Below are 22,273 nucleotides of genomic sequence, written 5' to 3'. Positions count from 1 at the left end.
TATAATTTTCAACAAACATAATGTCAGGGGCGGACTGACCATTCGGACACTCGGGCACTGCCCGAGGGCCCCATGCCACTAGGGGGCCCCATCAGGCTTGCCAACCTCAGTAAAACCAGGGACAGTATGTAAAAATCTGTGTTTTTTACATCTGTCCCTGAAATGTCCCTTACTACATCCTTTTGGTCTAAAAATCCCAAGATTATAGCTGCTCCGCCTCTCCAGTACCTTTTCCATGTGTGTTCTGTGTGTATGCATACTGTATGTGTGTATACTGTGTGGCCCTATAATCTCCTATTGCCCGGGGGCCCCATAATCTCCTATTGCCCGGGGGCCCCATGAGTTGTCAGTCTGCTCATGCATAATGTATATATGTAAGAATGAGGGTTATCAGCAAGCTCAGACACTACCTGGATGTGTAGTAAAAGGATCAGAAAGGCCCAACATTTGGCCATGTTAGGAGGGTTTCTGAAGCACAATATGGCATTGGCGGCATGGGTGGCACTGTCTGCAGCACATTATGGCATTGGCGGCATGGGTAGCACTGTCTGCACTACAATATGGCATTGGCGGCATAGGGGGCACCGTCTGCAGCACATTATAATTGGGTACTAACATTCAGAAATCATGGGGCCCATACAGCCTACCCGACAGTGCCCCCTTCAGCCCTACCCCTGGTCCCTCTTTCAGCCCCACCCCTGGCCCCTCTCTAGACCCTGCCTTGAAACAAAGTGCAGATTTGTCTTCAAGTGATATTTATCACTGCAGACAGTGCCACCCATGCCTCCAATGCCATAATGTACTGCAGACAGTGCCACTCATGTCGCCAATGCCATAATGTGCTGCAGACAGTGCCACCCATGCCGCCATTGCCATAATGTACTGCAGACAGCGCCACCAATGCCATGATGCCATTGGCAGCATGGGTGGCACTGTCTGCAGCACATTATGGCATTAGCGGCATGGGTGGCACTGTCTGCAGCACATTATGGCATTGGCGGCACTGTCTGCAGCACATTATGGCATTGGCGGCATAGGTGGCACTGTCTGCAGCACATTATGGCATTGGCGGCATGGGTAGCACTGTTTGCAGTACAATATGGTATTGGCTGCATAGGTGGCACTGTCTGCAGCACATTATGGCATGGTAGGCACTGGCTGCAGGCAGCACATGCGTTATGGGCCATAACGCATGTGCTGCCTGCAGAGACAGTGCCACCAATGCCCTAATGTTTAGATGCTTCTGCAGACAGATACAGTGATATAGTGTGTAGCGCCCTGCTCCTGTTGAACAGGCGCTGCCTCAAATTTAATGGGGGTCTGAGCTGTTATTTGGCTCAGACCAGATTGATTAAGGGCAATTAAGCCTCTGTTCCAGCCATGGCTGTGCTGTGAGTGATTCACCATTGATTGCCTGGGGGTGTTATTACCACCACAGGCCAAGGGTGGCAGCAGCCAAGTCATGGTATATTGAGTGTCCCCCTCAGCAGCCAATCAGTGGGAGTGGTTGCCCCGCTGTGTATGCTGGGGAGGGGTACTTAAGGGACAGACGCCATTGGTGCGGGCCCGTCCGTTCACGCCCCATGGCCCGCCTGGCCCAGGGCTGCGGCTTTGTCTGTTGGGCCCAGTTGTCTGACTAGGGCCTGTACCACAGAGGTGATCCTGTGCTGTCCGTCCTGCGGGAGGAGGCCACTTGATGAAGGTGACCAGGGGAGGACCTATCCTGGTAGGGGCCATGCAAGAGGCTGGTACCTTAGGAGAAGGCCTGAAAGCTTCACCAAAGGATGCACCATACACTGAGAGGCTTGACAGTGTCGCCTGTCAAAGGTTCTAGTGAGAAAAAGCTAAAGAGATCCGGGTGCTGAATCCTGTGGCAGAGGATTCCAGACCAAAATATCTCATCAAGAAAGGAAGGTCTGTGGCAGTGAATGTACTTTAATTTGTGCGCCATCCCGGCTGCTAGGCCAGTTAGAGGGACCTATCTGGGTGAGCAATTCCCCTCTCTGGCTAGAGTGGCGACGAAAACTGTTTGCTTGAAACAGGAGTGTTTTCTTATTTTGCACCTGAACCTACCTACCCTTCCACCTGTGGACATTAAAATTCTTTGGACTCTCCTTTTACCCTGGACAACAAGAATAGAGGTTACGTGCCACACAAAATCTAAACCGGCAGCTCCTGCAAGGGTAGTGCTACACGTAGATCTTGAATCGCCCCCCCCCCCCCCCAAAGCAAGCACAGACCTGTGTTATCTGGGCCCCATGAGGCACTTCCTCTCTGATCCGGCTGCTGCTGCCGGGAGTGTCAGTCACAAACAATTTTAGATGTCAGATGCTTCCTTCTCCTGCCGCCACCGCCATTTTCCCTCACCGCTTTTTCTCCAGTCTCACTGTCTCTGTCTCAGGAGAACAGAGTAGAGTGCCATGAGCGGAGGGAAAGGAATCAATCCGCCAGGGAAGGCAATGTGCAGGCTGGGTTTTGAGCCAGCATGAGGAGTGGGCGCGGAAGTGATATGTGCCCGAAACAAAAGAAATAGTCCCTCCCTCCCACACACAAGAACATCAGTACGGAGGTAGCAAAGAATAGGAAAAAAAAACTGAAAAGTCGGAGGAGGGCGGGGGGGGGGGGGGGCTTTGAGGTTGGTGGATAGGTCATGGGGTGCTGGCTGAAGGAATGTATATATATATATTTTTTTATATATTCTGCATCATTTTGGTCTCTGTGCAGATTGCCAGGCCCCCCCTGCTGGCCGGACCCGGCACAACAAAGCCAGTTGTAATGGCCTATCAGCGGCCCTGCTAACATTTATAGGTAAAGTTTATCCAGGGAATATACGATTTCCTCTTGAGGGATCAGGAAGGAATTTCCCCCTGTTGTAGCAAATTGGATCACGATTTGTTGAGGTTTTCCACCTTCCTCCACTGGTCTGCTAGGATTGTGTTTTTTTTTTTTTTTTTTAAATTGACAACGAACATGAAACAAAATACCTTTTGTCAGGGTTTGGGGGTTTCACGTCCTGGTCTTCGAGGGTCATATTTAATGCCCGATGGATTTTCTGTTAAATATTAAAACAAGAATATTAGTATTCACAAAAATTCAGTACTCTTCAGGTAAGAGTAAACTTCTTGGGAATATAAATGGAAAAATAGAGAATCCGAGAATTTAGAGCCTTTAGGGGAGATACTAAAAGGTAAATCAATTATTAAAAATATATAAATTATGGATACAAGGGACAAGGCTGAAGGTCTAAAGAAAGTAATTGGAAATCTAAAACATAATACAAATATGTATGATTTTTGAGGGATATAAACAGCGGGTATGCTGAACATGGAGATATACAGGAACAGGACCATTAGGTTAGTTACCTTCTATGCACAAACTTTTCAAATTTAGCTTTTCACTCAACAGTTTTGTAAGGTAAATAGGCTAAAAATACATATGCCGTTCAATTTTAACCTTTTAAAAAAGAACTAGTCACACTGGGTTAAATTATTGTAGCTGCTGTCATTGCAGAATAGTGCCTATACCAGTGATGGTGAACCTTGGCAATGGCACCCCAGATGTTTTGGAACTACATTTCCCATGATGCTCAGCTACACTGCAAAGTGCATCAGCATCATGGGAAATGTAGTTCCAAAACATCTGGGGTGCCGAGGTTCGCCACTACAGGTCTAGACTATATGCCTGTGCAGCTTAGTGTACATTCAGAAAAGAAAATGTTGAGATGCATTTATACACAGTCTCTTGTTGCAGTGCTGTGTTTAGATGCATAAAAAAACTCTATGCTGTGCACATCTAAACAATGGGCCAGATTCAGGTAGATCAGCGGATCTTTAGATCCGCGTGATCTATCTGATTTAAGATACGCTGCAGCAAGTTTGAGAGGCAAGTGGGTAATTCACAAACCACTTACCTCCAAACTTGCGGCGGCGTCTCGCAAATCCCCCGGCGGAATTCAAATTCTGCGGCTAGAGGGAGGGTACTATTGAAATCAAGTGCGTTCCCGCGCCGATTTAAATGAGCATGCGCCGTCCGCGAAATTTCCCGGCGTGCATTGCTCCCACTGACGTCACTAGGACGTCAGTGGTTTCGACATGAGCGTAACTTGCGACGCGTGGGTTTCTGAATCGGCGTACGCAAACGACGTAAAAAAATTCAAAATCGACGTGGGAACGACGGCTATACTTAACATTGGCTGCGCCTCATAGAAGCAGGGGTAAGTATACGCCGGGAAAACCGCTACGGAAACGTCGTAAGAAACTGCGTCGGGTCCGCGTACGTACGTGAATTCACGTATCTCGCTGATTTACATATTATTCAGTGTAAATCAGCGGGAACGCCCCCCGCGCCATTTTCAAATTACAAATAAGATCCGACGGTGTAACACAGTTACACCTGTCGGATCTTAGCCATATCTATGCGTAACTGATTCTATGAATCAGGCACATAGATACGACCAGTGTAAGTCAGAGATACGATGGTGTATCAGGAGATACACCGTCGTATCTCTTTGTGAATCTGGCCCAGTGTGTTTTAGACACCTGTGTGACCAAGCCCTTAAGTCACTAATTATACATGTCTAAACATTGTATGCATCTAAACGTGAGTATTTTAGGTGTGCATTTTACACATGATTTTTTGCTAGCTCTAACAGGAAAAACCCTATGTTTTGTGAGTGTACCCATGTGACTGAGCCTTAAATCTGTCAGTACTCGCTGCATATACTGTATATGAACATAATATTAAGGACAATTAACAGGCTCTAGTGTTGGATATATGCAACAAACTATAGCTTAGAATATATATCAGATTCAGTTTAGATAAAGGACACAAGATGTTGCTAGTGATCATTGATATGATAGACTGTGTTCTTTATGATATGTTGTTTTTTCTGTATCACAGTGATGTACTCGTTGGTTTTCTCTTCCAGCTTGTAATCTGTGTGTTCTTCTTGCCATGAGGCAGAGAGACATCTTTGTCTGCCTGATGATTCTACAATAAAGAAGCCAGTTCCTGTTACTACAGAATATGTCTGATCTGAATTAGACTCCGCTGCACTTATCCATCATACTCTGCAACATCTAGAATATGGTGACCAGATGTTCCCAGTTTCTGGGGACAGTCCCTGGAGTGAGGGCACTGTCCTCGGAGCCAGTCTGTCTCTGGATTCCAGGGGCAGCGCCAGGTGCAGGGTCGATCCTGGGTGGGTGCTAAGGCAGAGGAGGGGGGTCCGCCGGTGTTGTCTGCTGTGACAGCTTTAATTTGAATCACTGGACACCTGCCATCACACAAGTCCCGCCTCCTAGTTTGGCTCCTTTGATGGACAGCACACTTGTCCAATGGACGTGTGCTGTCTATCATAGGCAGGAGCCGATCCAGGAGGTGAAACTTGTGTGACGGCAGGCACTCGACAATTCAAATTAAAGCTGTCACAGCGTGTGTGATGATCCGGCCGCCTCTCCTCTTCCTTTGCTTTCTGATCCCCTGCACAGGTAAATCTGCATTTCTGGGCACTGGTGAGGCTGCATTTCTGGGCACTGGTGAGGCTGCATTTCTGGGCACTGGTGAGGCTGTATTTGGATGGGCACAGCTGAGCCCTGCATTCTTTATGTAGTGCACTGCTGAGCCCTGCATTCTTTATGTAGCGCACTCCTGAGACTTGGCATGTCAAGTGTGTGTATTACCTGCCCATTGTTTGACCCCTATGTTACTGCTGTGTTCTGGACATATAAATTATTCTTGCAGTTTAGTTTTGCAAATCTGTTTGTTTGAAAGGTAAGGAACACAGTGTAGGAAACCCCCTTTGCCCTTCTTTGTTTAGTTCTTGGGTATTGTTTTAAGGGGTTGAAGAGAGGTTATGTATGCCATGGGCCGCTGTTAGAAATCATGGGCCCCCATACAGCCTTCCTGAAGGGGGCCCCCCCTACCCGGGATGCAGTGGAACATAATTTACTTTTATCTACTTTTTGGACTGCATGAGCAGTATGTTGAGAAAACTTTAAGTGATTCACCTGAGCTCCTCTAGGGTTAAAAGGCATGCAAACATGGAGACCAGTCCAGGACCCATAATCTGAGAATACAGTATATTTATTTGAAAATTGTTATGTTTTTTCTTATTCAGGGTCATTACAAAATTGCAAATGTTGTGTTCACTAACCTTAGAGATCCTACTGTAGATCAAAAAACAAGACAGTCAAGTGATGTTTGCTATGTGTTGATGTAAGTGCTGGGTATTAGCCTTAAAGGGTAGAACATATTTAGTAAATACCTGTGATTCTGAGATTGTCCATTGTGACAGATGTTCTGATTTAAAATTAAACTACATTTTAAATCAAATTCATTCATTTTTATTTAGAAATCTTAACTTACCTGGCTAGTATGCAGCCAGTATTTGAATCTGCGACGCTTTCGCATACGAGGTATAACAAAATGGTAGACCACTCTCTCACCCAATGATGTAAGAAGTGAGCCGCCGAACCCAACGCAAAGAAGAACAAACAGGCCTGAAAAATGGTAAATTCCCATCTGGAGCGTCTGTAAGATATAATCATAATAAAAAAAAGGCTACATTTACACCTGTAAAGGGACCTGGCCCCAATTACATGTGAGATCCCCAGGGGGGGTTCCGGGCAATTAGCTGCGGGAGAAAGCAGCACTGAAAGCAATGGAAGACTGCCAGCTCCCACAGCTAATCCCAGTCACTTGCATGTACTGTAAAAACTCATGCAGCGAACCCCTGCAAGTGATTGGCTCTAAATGCAGCGGGAGCCATCAGCCTTTGATTGCTTTCAGTGGAGCTGCATCCAGCTGGGGTTCTCGCAAGTAAGTCAGGCCCATTCACAGGTGGCATGCACATCTGAATAACAACACTAACACATTTTACAGCTTGAAAGAACAAAATACAGTGCTTTTATCCAAATTTTAGCATCAAAAGGGAGATCTGTAAATGAAAAGCCAATACACATATGCCACATCATCTTTATTTCTTCTTAGCTTCTAACTGTCCTTCATTTGGAACCAGATGCCTCTGTCCTTACCCCCTGCTCAATTGACCCTCTTTTTATTTAACGGATATACCTCTTGAAAGCTGAATTCAGGTACAATCTTAATGGCATAGTTCCATTAGTTTGTAGACATGTGCAATTCGTTTAGTTTCTAATTAGTTTTTTAACGAAAATTCCGAAATTCGTTTTAACACATTTTTTATTTCCGAATTTTCGGACTTCCGAAAATTTCAAATTTCCGAATTTTCGGATTTACGAAAATTCGAATTTCCGAATATTTTAATTTCCGAAATTCCGAATTTTTAATTTTCGTATTTCCGATTTTTAAATTTTCGTATTTCCGAATTTCGGAAATTCAGATTTTCGGAAATACGAAAAATTTTCGTTTTTTAAATTTTAGAAATTCCGAATTTTCATATTTCATATTTTCGGAAATTCGAAAAATTTTCTTTTTTTTTATTTTCAAAATTCCGAATTTTCGAAATTTCGAATTTTTTATTTTCGAATTTTTCAATTTTGGAAAATTCGATTTTTTTGAATTTTCGAATATTCGAATTTTCGAATATTACAAATTTTCGAATATTCAAATTTTCGAATATTCGAATTTTCGAATTTTTAACTTTCGAATTTCGAAATTTTCAATTTTCGAACTTTAGAACTTTAGAATTTTCGAAATTTAGAATTTTCGAATAGTTCACTTTCGAACTTTCGAATTTTCAAATTTTCAAATTTCGAATTTTCAAATTTTCGATTTCGAATTTTCAAATTTTCGAATCTTCAAATTTTGAATTTTCGGATTTTTCATTTTCGAATTTTTCATTTTCGAATTTTTGCATTTTTCAATTTCGAATTTCGAATTTTTCATTTTCGAATTTTCGAATTTTTCATTTTCGAAATTTCGAATTTTTTTATTTTTCGAATTTACGAATTTTCATTTGAAAATTCGAAAAATTTGAAAATTCGAAAATAAAAAAATCTGAATTTTCGAAATTGTGGAATCTTGGAAATTGTGGAATTTTCGATTTTTTTAATTTTCGAATTTTAGAAATTCCGAAATCCCGGATTTTATAATTAATTTTTTTTCGTACTTCCGAATTTTTTCATTTCCGAATTTTCGGAAATTTTCAGAATTTCCGAAAAAAAAAAAAAATTTCATTTGCGTTTCATTAGTTTTTTTCGGAAATTTTCTTTTTTTCCGTTTTTATTCGTTTTTTGCTTTTTCGCAAATCCGAAAATTCGGAATTCCGAATTTCCGAATTTTCGAATATCCCGAATTTACGAAAAAAGCAAAAAAACAAATAAAACGGAAAAAAAATATTTTTCGATTTTCCCGAATTTCCGAAAAAAAAACAAACGAATTAAATAAAAACGAAAATATTTTTTTTTTTGATATTCCCGAATTTTCGAATTTCCGAAAAAAAAAACAAAAACGAAAATAACATAAATGAAAAAACCGAAATTTTTGGCAGTGCACATGTCTACATTTGTAAGTATGCGTCTTTCATACCTGATAGATCATTGTGGAAGTTGAAAATCACTGTAGTAATCAGTGGGGTGCTAAGTGAATAACTCCCTGTTGTCCACATGCAGTTGAAGGCAGGTAGAGGTTCCCTTAAGGGTTTCTCTTCCTAATGGTGGAGTGTCATGTGGGAGCCCCCATATAAGGCGAATGGAGTTAGAGGACTTAGGCCCCATTCACACCTCTGTGACAAAACGCCCGACGCTCGTGCCGCTGGAGGGGAGAATTTCCATTGCTGTCTATGAGATGGTTCACATCTCATAGACGCCGTACGCCTGCCGCCTGAAAAAAAGTCCCGGACCCTTTTTTTCAGGCGGCATTGGCATTCGGCCATACAAAGCAATGGGAAGGCTTTGTTAAAAAAAAAAAAGTTACACACTCGCGGCAAAATACGCCGCGGCGTATCTTGACGCGGAGGTGTGAATGCAGCCTAAGGGTTACCTTTTGCTCTCACTTTTGGGACAGGGGTGGACAGAATAGTGCGGAGCCATGTCTAGGAAGGAATGAGAGAACAGAGACTTTCCTGTTTGAAACCTACTGCCACAATGCTGCTGAATGCCAATTCAACCAAAGATGCTGTACTTATACGAGCCATAATTTGGAATTGTTGACACCATTATCTGGACTCTTCAGTTCTACCATTCCGAGTCATTGGATCTTTTTTCCCAGCTCAACAAGCAGAACTCCATATTTTAGCAAGCATGTGAACTATAAAAAGAGTATGGGCCGGATTCAGATACATCAGCGCATCTTTCTGCCGGCGTAGCGCATCTCATATGCGCTACACCGACGTAACACAGAGAGGCAAGCAGAGTATTCACAAAGCACTTGCTCCCTACGTTGCGCCAGCGTAACGTAAATTCTTCAGCGTAAGCCGGCCTAATTCAAATTAGGTGGAAGTGGGGGTGATTCATTTAAATGAAGCGTGACCCCATGCAAATGATGGGCCAAACGAACGGCGCATGCGCCGTCCCGTGGACGTATACCAGTGCGCATGCTCCGACTCACGTCGAATATACTCCCTAAGATACAACGGCTCAATGCCTACGACGCCCAGCCCTATTCACGTACGACTACGTACACAACGTAAAATACGACGGCTGTTCCCTGGCCCATACCCTAACATGACTTACACCTGCTTTATGAGGCTTAACTTTTACGCCGGACGTACGACTTACGTAAACAGCGTATATTAATGCGCCGGGCGCAAGTATGTTCGTGAATCGGCATATCTCCCCTATTTGCATATTCGATTCGTAAATCAATGGAAGCGCCCCTTGCGGCCAGCGTAAATATGCGCCCACGATACGACGGCATAGGAAACTTACGTCGGACGGATGAAGCCTAATTTCAGGCGTATCTAGTACTATGGGCACGGCGCATAGATACGACGGCACACATTGACACTTACGCGGCGTATCTCGAGATACGTCGGCGTAAGTGCTACGTGAATCCGGGCCTATATAATTGGTCGAGATATTTGTTGTTACTTTGGCAGGTAAACCAATCAAGCATGCTAAGTTAAATTGATTGGCTGTTTTCAGCCTTCCAGGTTCTTGCTGAGGTAGCCATACTAACATTGAAACTCACATATGGAAGCAGACCAGGCGACTAAGGATGCTGCATTTCAGCCCTGGACACTTGTTGGGTCTGCAAAACTCAGATTCCATCCTAGTTCTGGCCCATTATAGCTGGGACTAATAATTCAAGTTTAAGTACCCCAGAACGAGAACAAGTGGCCCACAGGGGGCAACTTCTTATGAAACAGGACTTTGGAAAAATGTGATCTTTTATGTCTGCCAGACACTCTTTTCCCTTCAAGCTTGACACATGGAACGTGTCTTCAGTCACAAGCAGTTATTGCTGTTTTCGTAAATGAGCATGGGATAGAGACAGGGGTCACCACAGTTGTTTTTATAATATACCACTTCTTGTTAGTTACCAAACGTGTTACCAAAAGCTGAACATCCCTTCCAGAGATTACAAAAAGATATATACAGATGCCCAAGTCAGGATCTTACAAGTATGCATTTTGTCTGTATGGACATGTTTTCTGGATGTCCAGTGGCAAATGCTACTGCAAAGGCCACAGTAAAAAGTGTTATCAGCAGAGGCGTTGCTAGGGGGGTGCGGTCCGCACCCGGGTGACACCCACTAGAGGGGTGACACCATCCAATTTAAAAAAAAAATAGTTTTTTTTAATTTATTTTTTAGCTGACATGTGGGGGGGGGCGGCTCCCCCCCGCAACTGCAGCGATGAGCGCCGCGGAATCGGAGCGCCGAGCGCCGCGGTACAAGAGGAGGGGGGGTTGCGGGGTGACACCGCAGCACCATCCATCCCCTCCTTTCACAGCCACGGGCTGTTAGCAGTGCTCGGCAGTCGGCACACAGGCACAGCCCCCTCCTCTCTGTGTGTACAGAGGGGGAGGGGACCTTCTGTCCATGTGCCGTGGCGCTGCCTGCGATTATCTGAGGTACTGAATGGGAAGGGGGGGTGTTTGCACCTGGGGGGATTTCACTGAAGGGGGGGGGTGTTTGCACTGAGGGGGGGGTTGTACTAAGGGGGTGTTTGCACTGAGGGGGTTTTCACTAAGGGGGGTTTGCACTGGGGGGGTTGTACTAAGGGGGGGTTTGCACTGGGGGTGTTTGCACTGGGGGTGTTTGCACTGGGGGTGTTTGCACTGAGGGGGGTTGCACTAAGGGGGGGGGTGTCTGCACTGAGGAGGTGTCTGCACTGAAGGGGGTCTGTGTAACATGCAGGGGTCCAGAGGTGCAGGTGGCTGTGTAATGTAAAAGGGGTGCAGTGATGCAGGGTGCTGTGTAATGTAAAAGGGTCCAGAGGTGAAGGGGGCTGTGAGATGTAAAGGGGTCCAGTGATACAGGGTGCTGTGTAATGTAAAGGGGTCCAGAGGTGCAGGGTGCTGTGTAATGTAATGGGGTGCAGGGGGCTATGTGATGTAAAGGGGTCCAGTGGTGCAGGGGCTGTGTAATGTAAAGAGGTGCAGGGTGCTGTGTAATGTAAAGGGGCCCAGAGGTGCAGGGTGCTGTGTAATGTAAAAGGGTCCGGAGGTGAAGGGGGCTGTGAGATGTAAAGGGGTCCAGTGATGCAGGGTGCTGTGTAATTTTAAAGGGGTCCAGTGATGCAGGGTACTGTGTAATTTTAAAGGGGTCCAGTGATGCAGGGGGCTGTGTAATGTAAAGAGGTGCAGGGTGCTGTGTAATGTAAAGGGGTCCAGTGATGCAGGGTGCTGTGTAATGTAAAGGGGTCCAGAGGTGCAGGGGGCTATGTGATGTAAAGGGGTCCAGTGGTGCAGGGGGCTGTGTAATGTAAAAGGGTCCAGAGGTGCAGGGGGCTATGAGATGTAAAGGGGTCCAGTGATGCAGGGTGCTGTGTAATGTAAAGGGGTGCAGTGATGCAGGGTACTGTGTAATTTTAAAGGGGTCCAGTGATGCAGGGGGCTGTGTAATGTAAAGAGGTCCAGAGGTGCAGGGTGCTTTGGAAATGTAAAGGGGCCAAGAGGTGCTGTGTAATGTAAAAGGGTCCAGAGTTGAAGGGGGCTGTGAGATGTAAAGGGGTCCAGTGATACAGGGTGCTGCTTAATTTTAAAGGGGTCCAGTGATGCAGGGGGCTGTGTAATGTAAAGAGTTAACAGAGGAAATCATTTTTTATAGAAGAGTTCGTACTAAAAGTTTTGAGGTTTTATTTTTACACCCCCCTACTGTCTACAATGTAGCGGAAAAAGTAGAGTAATAAACTAGAAAACTTGTGCATGAATGTATTCTTATATTTTTTCAAGCCCCTAATGGGATGTTGGACTCTCTCCCTAATGAGATTTGGTTTGGGAGTGTGTTACTCACTTGCTTATTAGACTTGTGCATTAGTTTTCGTCCGAATGCATTTTTGTCCGAATTTCGGGTATTTTCGTTGTCGTTTTAAGAAACGAAAACGAACGCGCAGAATCCGAAATCTGAAAGATCCGACATAAAAAATGCTTTATTTTCGTTTTCGCTGCTACAACAGTTCGATATAGATAGAAGATTCAACATGACGCTGACAATAGCAATCTGTGTCTATCGAATCTGCGGTCGAATGTGTCTATATTAGTTCAAGATTATTCTACATAGAGAGAAAAGATTCCACCTTATAGAGACAGTGTTGGGGCATTCGACATGAACAAAGGTTTGACAAAGCAGCGAAAAACATACAAATGTCGAATCTGCCATTGAAGGCTTATGGTGTCTGACAAAAGTTCTAAGAAGATTCGACAAGTAGCTAAACTGTACGACGTCGCAATCATACATTTACGGTCAAATGCTTAGCACATAGAATGTTGGTTGACTAGTAATAATAATTTATAAATATAATTATTACTAGTGCCATACAACATTAGCATTCTTCTATAGCTTGTAGGTGGAACATTGGACCGGAAATGTACAATTGCAGGGTCATACAGTTTAGCTGCTCCGTTGAATCTTCTTGGAACATTCGACAGACGCCTTCAATGACAGATTCAACCTTAATTCGGATTTTCGGACAAATTTATTTCTTAACGAAACAAAATAAATAAAAACGAATTTCGGGAGTGACTAAATAAATTTATTTTGCGGACGATAACTAAATTCCAAAAATAAAATAAAATACAAACCATTCTGTAAAGGATGGCGGTAGTGTCAGAAACCATGAATAAGACTAAGACAGAAAATGCAGTAAAATCACTCCTTTTAATGTAATGGTAAAAATGGTATAGATCCGCAAACGTAGTCAAAACATAGCCAGGGATCGGAAGCCAATGCAGGTGGTCAGACAAGCCAGTAATCAGGTAACCAGAGATCAGTGTAGTCAGAGGCAGAAGAACTGGATCAGGAACCAGAAGGGACGTCAGACAGGCAAAGTCTTTCACAGGAACACAGCAGAGAATCTCCAGATATGTTGACAAGGCAAAGACAAGAAAGGAATCAACAAGGCAGTTTAAATAGCCAGAAGGGGCTGGCTGTAGGTGGGACTGATGAGCAGAGAGAAGAGGGCACCAGGTTTGAGGGGAAAATGTTTATGTAAAGCACAGAGGAGGACAGGAGCATGTATGTCCGAGGATGAGACCCAAGAGCATTCTTCCGGACCGTACCCTTTCCAATGAACAAGGTACTGTATGCGCCCACAGGGACCTACGGGAGTCAATGATAGCTTGTATCTCATACTCCTCATGATTCACAGCCTGAACCGGGCGGAGACTTGATACCGAGGTGGACTGCGTGTGATGCGCTGAGAAGAAAAGCTGAATTCCCAACTGTGCACAAAAGGCTCGCCAAAACCTGGACACAAACTGGCTACCCCTGTCCAAGATGATAACCATGGGTAGCCCATGTAACCAAAAGATCTCCCAAACTAAAATGGATGCCAGTTCTTTGGATGTAAGCAACTTCTTAAGTGGAATACAACGTGACATCTTTGAGAACCGGTCAATCATCATTAGAATAACTATGTCGCCCTGGGAGTTGGGTAACTTCACAAAAAAATCTATAGACAAGTGGGTGGAAGGCCTCTATCCATTGGTTATGAGTTGTAGGAGTCCCACTGGAAGGTGTTGTGGTGTTTTACTCTGAGCACACAGAACAAGCAGCTATGAAGATGGTTACATCAGTGTGGAGACTAGACCGCCAAAATTGTTGAGAAATAGACCAGATGAGTTGATTCTTCCCTGGGTGACCATCTGCCTTGGAAGAATGGTAAGTCTGGAGCAAAGCAGTACAGAGATTCTCAGGGAAAAAGCAGCGGTTACAGGGTTTCTCAGGAGGAGAATGGATCTGAGCAGCAAGAATTTTGGCACCCAAAGGTGAAGTGAGACTAGTGCGAATACTGGCTAGAATGCGATTGGAGGTTTCACAGGAGTAGGAACCGACTCCATTGTGAGGAGGAGGAAAATTGTTGTAACAATGCATCAGCCCTTACATTCTTAGTGCCGGGTAAGAATGAGACTAGAATGAAATGTAATTGAAGCTTGACAGAAAAATAACCCATCATGCCCATCTGGGAGATGGGCGTTTTGCCTCAGACAAGAATGAGAGATTCCTTTGTTCAGTCAAAATGAGGACCGGCACAGTGGTACACTTGAGGAGATGCCTTCATTCCTTAAGAGATAAAAATGATAGCTAACAATTCTCTGTCCCCAATGTCATAATTGCATTCCACAGGAGACAATTTCTTAGAAAAGTAGCCACAAGGACGTATATCGCTCTGAGAGGTAGGACGTTGAGACAGAAGGGCGCCTACTCGAGTCTTAACCTCACATTAACACATTAACCTCAAGAATGAAGGGTACATAGAATCAGGATGTGCCAACACAGGAGCTGAAAGTAAAGCAGCCTTGAGAGACTCAGTGTCACGTACCTGATGGTGATGAGCCCGAATTGCAGAGGTCGGCCTCCCTTACGGCTCCCACTCGTGGCCCCCTGATAGGATAACAGAAGGCACAGGAGTAAGGAGTGGCACGGGTGCCTGGCAGGATCAACAGGAAGAGGTAGTGGGTCAGTCTAGTAGAAGCTTCCTTGCAGGAACTGGAATACCGGAACTGGATCAGCTCAGCAGACAGGATAGGTCCAATAGACTGGATCAGCTTAGCAGACTGGAACACATCACCAGACAGGATCAGCTCAGCAGACAGGATAGGTCCAATAGACTGGATCAGCTTAGCAGACTGGATCAGCTCAGCAAACTGGACTGGAACTAGGATAAACTGGAATCGTTCAGCTGGACTGCAACTAGGACAAACTGGAATTGTTCAGCTGGACTGGAACTAGGACAAACTGGAATCGTTCAGCAGACTGGAGCAGACTGGATCAGCACAGAAGGTCAGACAGGCCGGGTCAGATATCGGGGCGGACAGCGAGGTACAGGGGTGTAGACAGAAGGGTAGTCAAAACAGGCCAAGGATCAGGTGCAGGCGGATGGCTGGAATAGTCACAGGTAAGCCGGGTCTTTCACAGGTAAGTCTCAGATCAGGTTTCAGATACTCAACGCTGTAGAGCAGACAGCAGGAATGGTGTGTGAGAGGCCGGCTTAAATACCCCACCTGGCTCCAATAGGCGTGTGCACCCGTGCACTCACACGCATGCGTGATCGCAGCCGCGATCGGGAACCGCAAAATCTAAGTCAACTGTTTCTGGCAGGATCTTCATGACACAAAGGCTTTAAGGGAATCCGGAGACCAATTCTGTAGCTTACAATCCTTCCTGGTCATATCATTCGGAGGTTTAACCAGAGAAGACAAATTATGAAAACATTTCTGATAATAATTGGCAAAGCCAAGAAAACATTGTAGCAGATGTAGACCTACAGGTCAAGGCCACTGTAGAACTGCACATAGTTTCTCTGGGTCCATCGAAAAATCGGCAGTAGAAATGACATAATCCAGAAATGTAACCTGTTCACGATGGAACTTGGACTTTTCCAATTTACAATACAGGTTATTATCTCTCAATCTCTGTAGCACATGGAAGAAGTCTGTGTGGTGGCTCTCTAGGGATTTTGAATAAATGAGAATATCGTTGAGATAAATCACCACACATTGCTGCAACATATGTCGGAGGACATCGTTGATGAACTCCTGAAAAACTGCAGGAGTGTTGCATAGACCAAACGGCTATACAAGGTATTCGTAATGTCCGGTCCTGGTATTAAATGCAGTTTTTCCATTCGTCTCCCTCCATAATCCTCACGAGATTGTATGCCCCTCTCAAATCGAGCTTAGTGAAGACCGTTGCTCCCTTGAGGCGGTCAAAACATTCCGTAATCAATGGAATCGGATAAGCGATCTTAATCGTGATGTGATTGAGACCCCTATAATCTATATAAGGTCTCAGTTCACCACTCTTTTTTCACAAAGAAGAAGCCAGCACCAGCAGTAGATGAGGATTTGCGGATGAACCCTCAAAGTGAATCAGCAAAATGGCTTTATCCTCCGAGACAGACAAAGGGTATACCCGGCCACGAGGGGGCATGGCACCATGTTGAAAGTCAATTACATAATCATATGAGTGGTGTGGAGGCAAAATACCAGCTTGATCCTTTGTCAAAGACATCGCTAAATTCACGGTACTCCTCTGGCATGGAGGAGAGTGAAGAGGTGCTCAAGACCTTACCCACATGTTTTACTGCACTGTGGCAACCAGAAAAAAAAATCACCATGATGCCAATCAAAAGAGGTGTTGTGCCTCTGTAACCAAGGATAATCAATAACCACCAGGTAATAAGGTAAGAAAATGACTTGAAATTGGATTATTTCATGGTGAAGAGCCCCTATGGTCATGGTCAACTAAGCAGTCTCATGAGTCACATGGGCAGGCTGTAAAGGTCTCCCATCAATAGCCTCAATGGCAAGTGGAGTGGCACGAAGCTGCAGTGGAATAGAGTGCTTGGACACAAAGGCGCTATCTAAAAACAGGCCTGCAGCCCCAAAGTCGATTAGAGCCTGTGTATCGATGGATGACTCAGACCAAGAAAGGGTAACCAGAACCAGAGGCTTATCCTTCAGTATAACTGGGGATGCAACAACGCCACCTAAGGTCTGTCATCTACAGGACCTCAAGGTGTGGGCGTATCCTGGATGCGTAGGACAAGACTTCTAAAATGTACATGTCTGGCCACAATAAAGGCACAATCTCTCCCACCTCCTAAAGACCCTCTCCTCCACAGAGACTTGTAAAGCCCAACTGCATGGGTTCTACCTCATTGGCGGACTCTGTATCTGGGGGCATGGGAGGTGAGGGGGCCAGTGTGGGAATGCATAGCTCGGAGCCAGAGGGCTTCCACAAGCGCTCCCTAAAGGAAGGTTTCTCTGAGTCTGGAGTCAATGAGAATGGAAAATTAGATCCGTAGGTATGTCTCGGGCTGCTATCTCATCTTTAACCACTTCCTGCCCGGCCTATAGCAGAATGACGTCCGGGCGGTGGTTCAGTTATCCTGACTGGATGTCGCATGATGTCAAGCAGGATAAAAGCCGCCGCGTGCCCATGGGGAAGTGCATCGCAGCGAGTGGTGGTGCAGTGTGTCAGTCTGACACACTGCTACACTGATCTTGATAAAGAACCTCCGACTCATGGCTGATCACGATGTAAACAGGAAGAGCCATTGATCGGCTTTTCCTCACTCGCGTCTGACAGACGCGAGTAGTGGAGAGCCGATCGGCTGCTCTCCTGACAGGGGGGTCTGTGCTGATTGTTTATCTGTAGGCAGGACTGACAAGCAGGAAATGGTGAACCACTGTGGAAGCCATGAGTGCTGACAATTATCCAACAGCTGAGCAGTCTGAGCACAGAAGAGAGCTGCTGAGAGCCCAGCCCTGACAGTACAAAGCGAACAACCTCCTGCAGTCAGTATGCACTGGGAAAGCACAGCACCAGGAAGATGGCAGCAATCACTGTAGTAGTGACAACTACTACAATGATTGTCCGCTTCCCCAGCAGCTCCTCGGGTATAAAATACTGTATGTATACTTACATTGGTCCCAACTCGACTAATGTAACTTATCTATGCCTTTTAAAGAGAAGCATGTTTTTTTTTTTTTCCTCAGAATAATACTTGCCTAGGTGGATGCAGCATCTGTCCCCCGCCGTCTCTGCACTGAGAACCGAGCCATCGCACATCGCTGATGGCTCGGTTCTCACAGCTCCACAAGCAGAGAGCTGCTGACTATCAGTCTCTCTTGGCTGTGCTCCCCACTGGCTGAGCTGTGGAGGGGCGGGAGCTGCCATCTCAGGCTCTGAGGCTCACTGAGAGGCTGAGACAGGTATCAGTCCAAGTCCCTGGCAGATCCAGACTTTATTGTCATGATAATGCAGTGCCTGGACTTATTCCTGTGACGTCAGTAGAGAGCGGATTTCAGCCCGCTCTCTGCTGAAAACGGGTCACAGGAGGGAAAAACTAATTGCACTCCTGTGACCCATAGAAGAAGCCCAAACGAGGTCAGGCTGGACTTCTCCTTTAGGATGGTACCTAGAGTTCCGCTTTAAAAATGTAACATTTAACTACCAGAAGTATTGTACTGTACTAAACATTTCTTGCAGCCTCTGAAGTATTACATTTGTTAACCTGAAAATCCAGTATAAATGATAAGCAGTTGTTCTGAAACCCTCTTTGTGTGTCAATTATCATAGAATTGGATTTCATTATGTCCAGTATGTACTGTATTAATATCTTGGTGGTGACATCTACTGGGAATTCAGTGTTAATACATCATATTTAATGCTGTATTTCTGTGTGGTAACCCAGATCTATAGTATGTTAAGGCTAGTTTGCTTAGTCCTTAGACCACTCCCTTCTTCTTCATGTTCCCTCAGAAAGCTACCAGCTTTTATATAAGGCCTAAGGGTGAGAAGATTATTGTCTCTTTACCCTTCAAATATCTGGTGAACATTCCATGTACTGCATTTTAACAAGTGAAACTATGTTGGATTAAATTCCAATGTTTTATTAGAGAGCTGAGTTCGAGTCTGTGGAGGATGCTCATTCAGCAGGTGACCGTAGTGGCCAGATAGATCAAGGTATAAAAAACGGTGCTTGATGGAGAAAAGCTGTGGTGAATAAAGCACCTGTGATGCCGCGTACACACGACCGTTTTTCGGGTTCTAAAAAATTATGTTTTTTTTTTATGTCATTAAAAACGATCTTGTGTGGGCTCCAGACCATTTTTCACGATCTAAAAAATGGGCATTAAAAATTTCGAACATGCTCTAATTTGTTTCACGACGTTTTTAACGTTGTCGTTTTTAAGGTTGTAAAAAATGGTCGTGTGTGGGCTTTAACGATGTGAAAAAAGATATGAGACGGGAGCGCTCGTTCTGGTAAAACTAGCGTTTGTAATGGAGTAAGCACATTCATCACGCAGTAACAGACTGAAAAGCGCGAACCGTCTTTTACTAACATGAAATTGGCAAAAGCAGCCCTGAGGGTGGCGCCATTCGAATGGAACTTCCCATTTATAGTGCCGTCGTACGTGTTGTACGTCACCGCGCTTTGCTAGAGCATTTTTTTTTGCACAATCGTATGTAGGCAAAGCCGCTTTAATGATCGGGTTGAAAAAAACGTGTTTTTTTCTAGACCATTAAAAACATCATTTTTTAGAACCCGAAAAACGGTCGTGTGTACGCGGCATAATTTTAACCAGTTACGTATTATAGTGTATTGATTCTGCATGGTCATCTAAACTGGGGGCAAAACAGGGGTCCTTGCCTAAATACTTTGTACTTAAAGGTTTCCCCCTCATGTAGCACTACCCCCTTAACGGTGGCTGATAACTGTCCCCCCTATTCCCACACAGACAGGCACCAGGCATTTTTTCACTTGCATTTGAACACTGGGCTTGTTTTTGATGTTTTTAATAGTGGTAATAACTTGGATGTGTTAGAGGAGTTATAGCGTTTCCAACTTGGTGAAAAATTAATCGGGACAACTGCCTTCCTCTATACAAAGTAAGGATTCTAGACTGTTCTCCTTAGTCACCCTCAGTCCTTAGGAATCCACAGCAAAAATTCCATTGAGGAATAGGAGCTCTTATGCCCTGTACACACGATCGGTCAATCCGATGAAAACGGTCTGATGGATTTTTCTATCAGTTATCAGATGAAGCTGATTTATGGTCAGTCGTGCCTACACACCATCGGTTAAAAAAACGATCGTGTCAGAACGTGATCACGTAAACCACGTACGACGGCACTATAAAGGGGAAGTTCAAATCCAATGGTGCCACCCTTGGGGCTGCTTTTGCTGATTCTGTGTTACCGCGTGTTAGTAAAAGTTTGGTTAGAGCCGATTCGCGCTTTTCTGTCTGTTACAGCGTGATGAATGTGCTAGCTCCATAACGAACGCTAGTTTTACCAGAACGAGCACTCCCGTCCCCTAATTTAGTCTGAGCATGCATGGATTTTTAACCGATGGACGTGCCTACAGACAATCGTTTTTTTCCTATCGGTTAGGTATGCATCAGATAATTTTAAAACAAGTTCCATTTTTTTTAACCAATGGATAAATAACCGATGGGGCCCACACACGATCGGTTTGGTCTGATGAAAACGGTCCATCAGACTGTTCTCATCAGACAAACCGATCGTGTGTACGTGGCATAAGTCCCCTTTATCAAAATAGCACAGTATGTTGTAAACTGCATGCAGGAGTTCATGCAGGAACTACCAACCCTCCTGGCTGTTTGTCTTTCAGCTCACCTGGCTGCTCTGAAGATCACACAGGGAAAGGGATAGAAAGGGCTTTAACCACTTAAGACCCGGACCTTTATGCAGGTAAAGGACCTGGCCAGTTTTTGCGATTCGGCACTGCGTCACTTTAACTGACAATTGTGCGATGTGGCTTCCAAACAAAATTGGCGTCCTTTTTTCCCACAAATAGAGCTTTCTTTTGTTGGTATTTGATCACCTCTGCGGTTTTTATTTTTTGCGCTATAAACAATTTTTTTTTTTTTTTAAATGCAATATTTTTTACTTTTTGCTATAATAAATATCCCCCAAAAAGACATTAAAAAAATGCTGTTTTCCCTCAGTTTAGGCCGATACGTATTCTTTTACCTATTTTTGGTAAAAAAAATCGCAATAAGCGTTTATCGATTGGTTTGCGCAAAATGTATAGCGTTTACAAAATAGGAGATAGTTTTATTGCATTTTTATAAAAAACATTTTTTTTACTACTAATGGCGGTGATCAGCGATTTTTTTCATGACTGCGACATTATGGCGGACACATCGGACAATTTTGACACATTTTTGGAACCATTGTCATTTTCACAGTAAAAAATGCTATAAAAATGCATTGTTTACTGTGAAAATGACAATTGCAGTTTGGGAGTTAACCACTAGGGGGCGATGTAGGGGTTATGTGTGACCTCATATGTTTTTATAACTGTAGGGGGGCGGGGCTGGACGTGTGACGTCATTGATCGTGTTTCCCTATATCGGGGAACACACGATCAATGAAGCTTCCACTTTGAAGAACGGAGAAGCTGTGTTTACACACAGCTCTCACCGTTCTTCAGCTTGACCAATTTGTTCATGGCCAAGTAGGAGGAGGACACGTCATCTATGCCCAACACAGACCACAGGTGGTGCTGTGGGCTAGATATATAGATGATGTCCTCCTCCTATGGGATGGCAGTGCCTCTGACCTCCAAGACTTTATGGAGATGCTTAATAGAAACAATAGTGGCATCAAGCTCAATTTTGAATCGAGTTTGGAGGAAATCAATTTTCTAGATTTGAAAAGTTTCGTAAGAGATGAAAAGTTTATAACGTCAACTTTTTTTAAGCCTACTGATAGGAACTCGTACATTCCCTTGGACAGCTGCCACCACAAACCCTGGTTGAGATCAGTGCCCAGGAGCCAATTCATGCATCTCAGAGGTAATTACACTGCGGTGCATGAATTTGACCAAGAGGCCTTTTTTCTTTATAGTAGGTTTGTGGAGAAGGGGTATAATCCTAAGTTGTTGCAAAGTACAGTAGCATCCATAAGCGAGTTGGATAGAACACAATTGTTGGTAAATAGATCACCTAACACAGACAATAATAACCGGAGTATAAAAAAACTAATCCAAAAACACTGGCATATACTGGGCAGTGACCAAATTTTAAGTACAGTCTTACCCAGTAGACCACAAATAGTGTTTAAGGGAGCCTTTTCAATAAGAGATAGGATAGCACCTACTATTCAAGACCCCCGAAAAAAATTTGGTATTTTTTTCCAAAAATGTACAGGC

The 22,273-nt window shown here is 44.4% G+C and overlaps 1 protein-coding gene across 1 annotated transcript in view; it reads right to left on the bottom strand.

The window, feature by feature from the left end:
• The window catches only part of GRIN3B (glutamate ionotropic receptor NMDA type subunit 3B), a 220,965-nt gene that overhangs the window by 2,445 nt on the left and 196,247 nt on the right, over positions 1-22,273 (bottom strand). Inside the window, exons 7-8 of the mRNA XM_040322193.1 lie at positions 6,367-6,531; positions 2,985-3,052 (exon numbers count right to left, since the gene is read on the bottom strand). Of these exons, the coding sequence (XP_040178127.1) occupies positions 2,985-3,052; positions 6,367-6,531 (233 nt within the window). The remainder of the gene's footprint in view (positions 1-2,984; positions 3,053-6,366; positions 6,532-22,273) is intronic.

This window comes from Rana temporaria, chromosome 1, assembly GCF_905171775.1.
Source record: "Rana temporaria chromosome 1, aRanTem1.1, whole genome shotgun sequence".
Classification (NCBI taxonomy): domain Eukaryota; kingdom Metazoa; phylum Chordata; class Amphibia; order Anura; family Ranidae; genus Rana; species Rana temporaria.
Note: the sequence above shows the minus strand (reverse complement) of the source record. Positions and strands in the feature narration are given on the sequence as shown.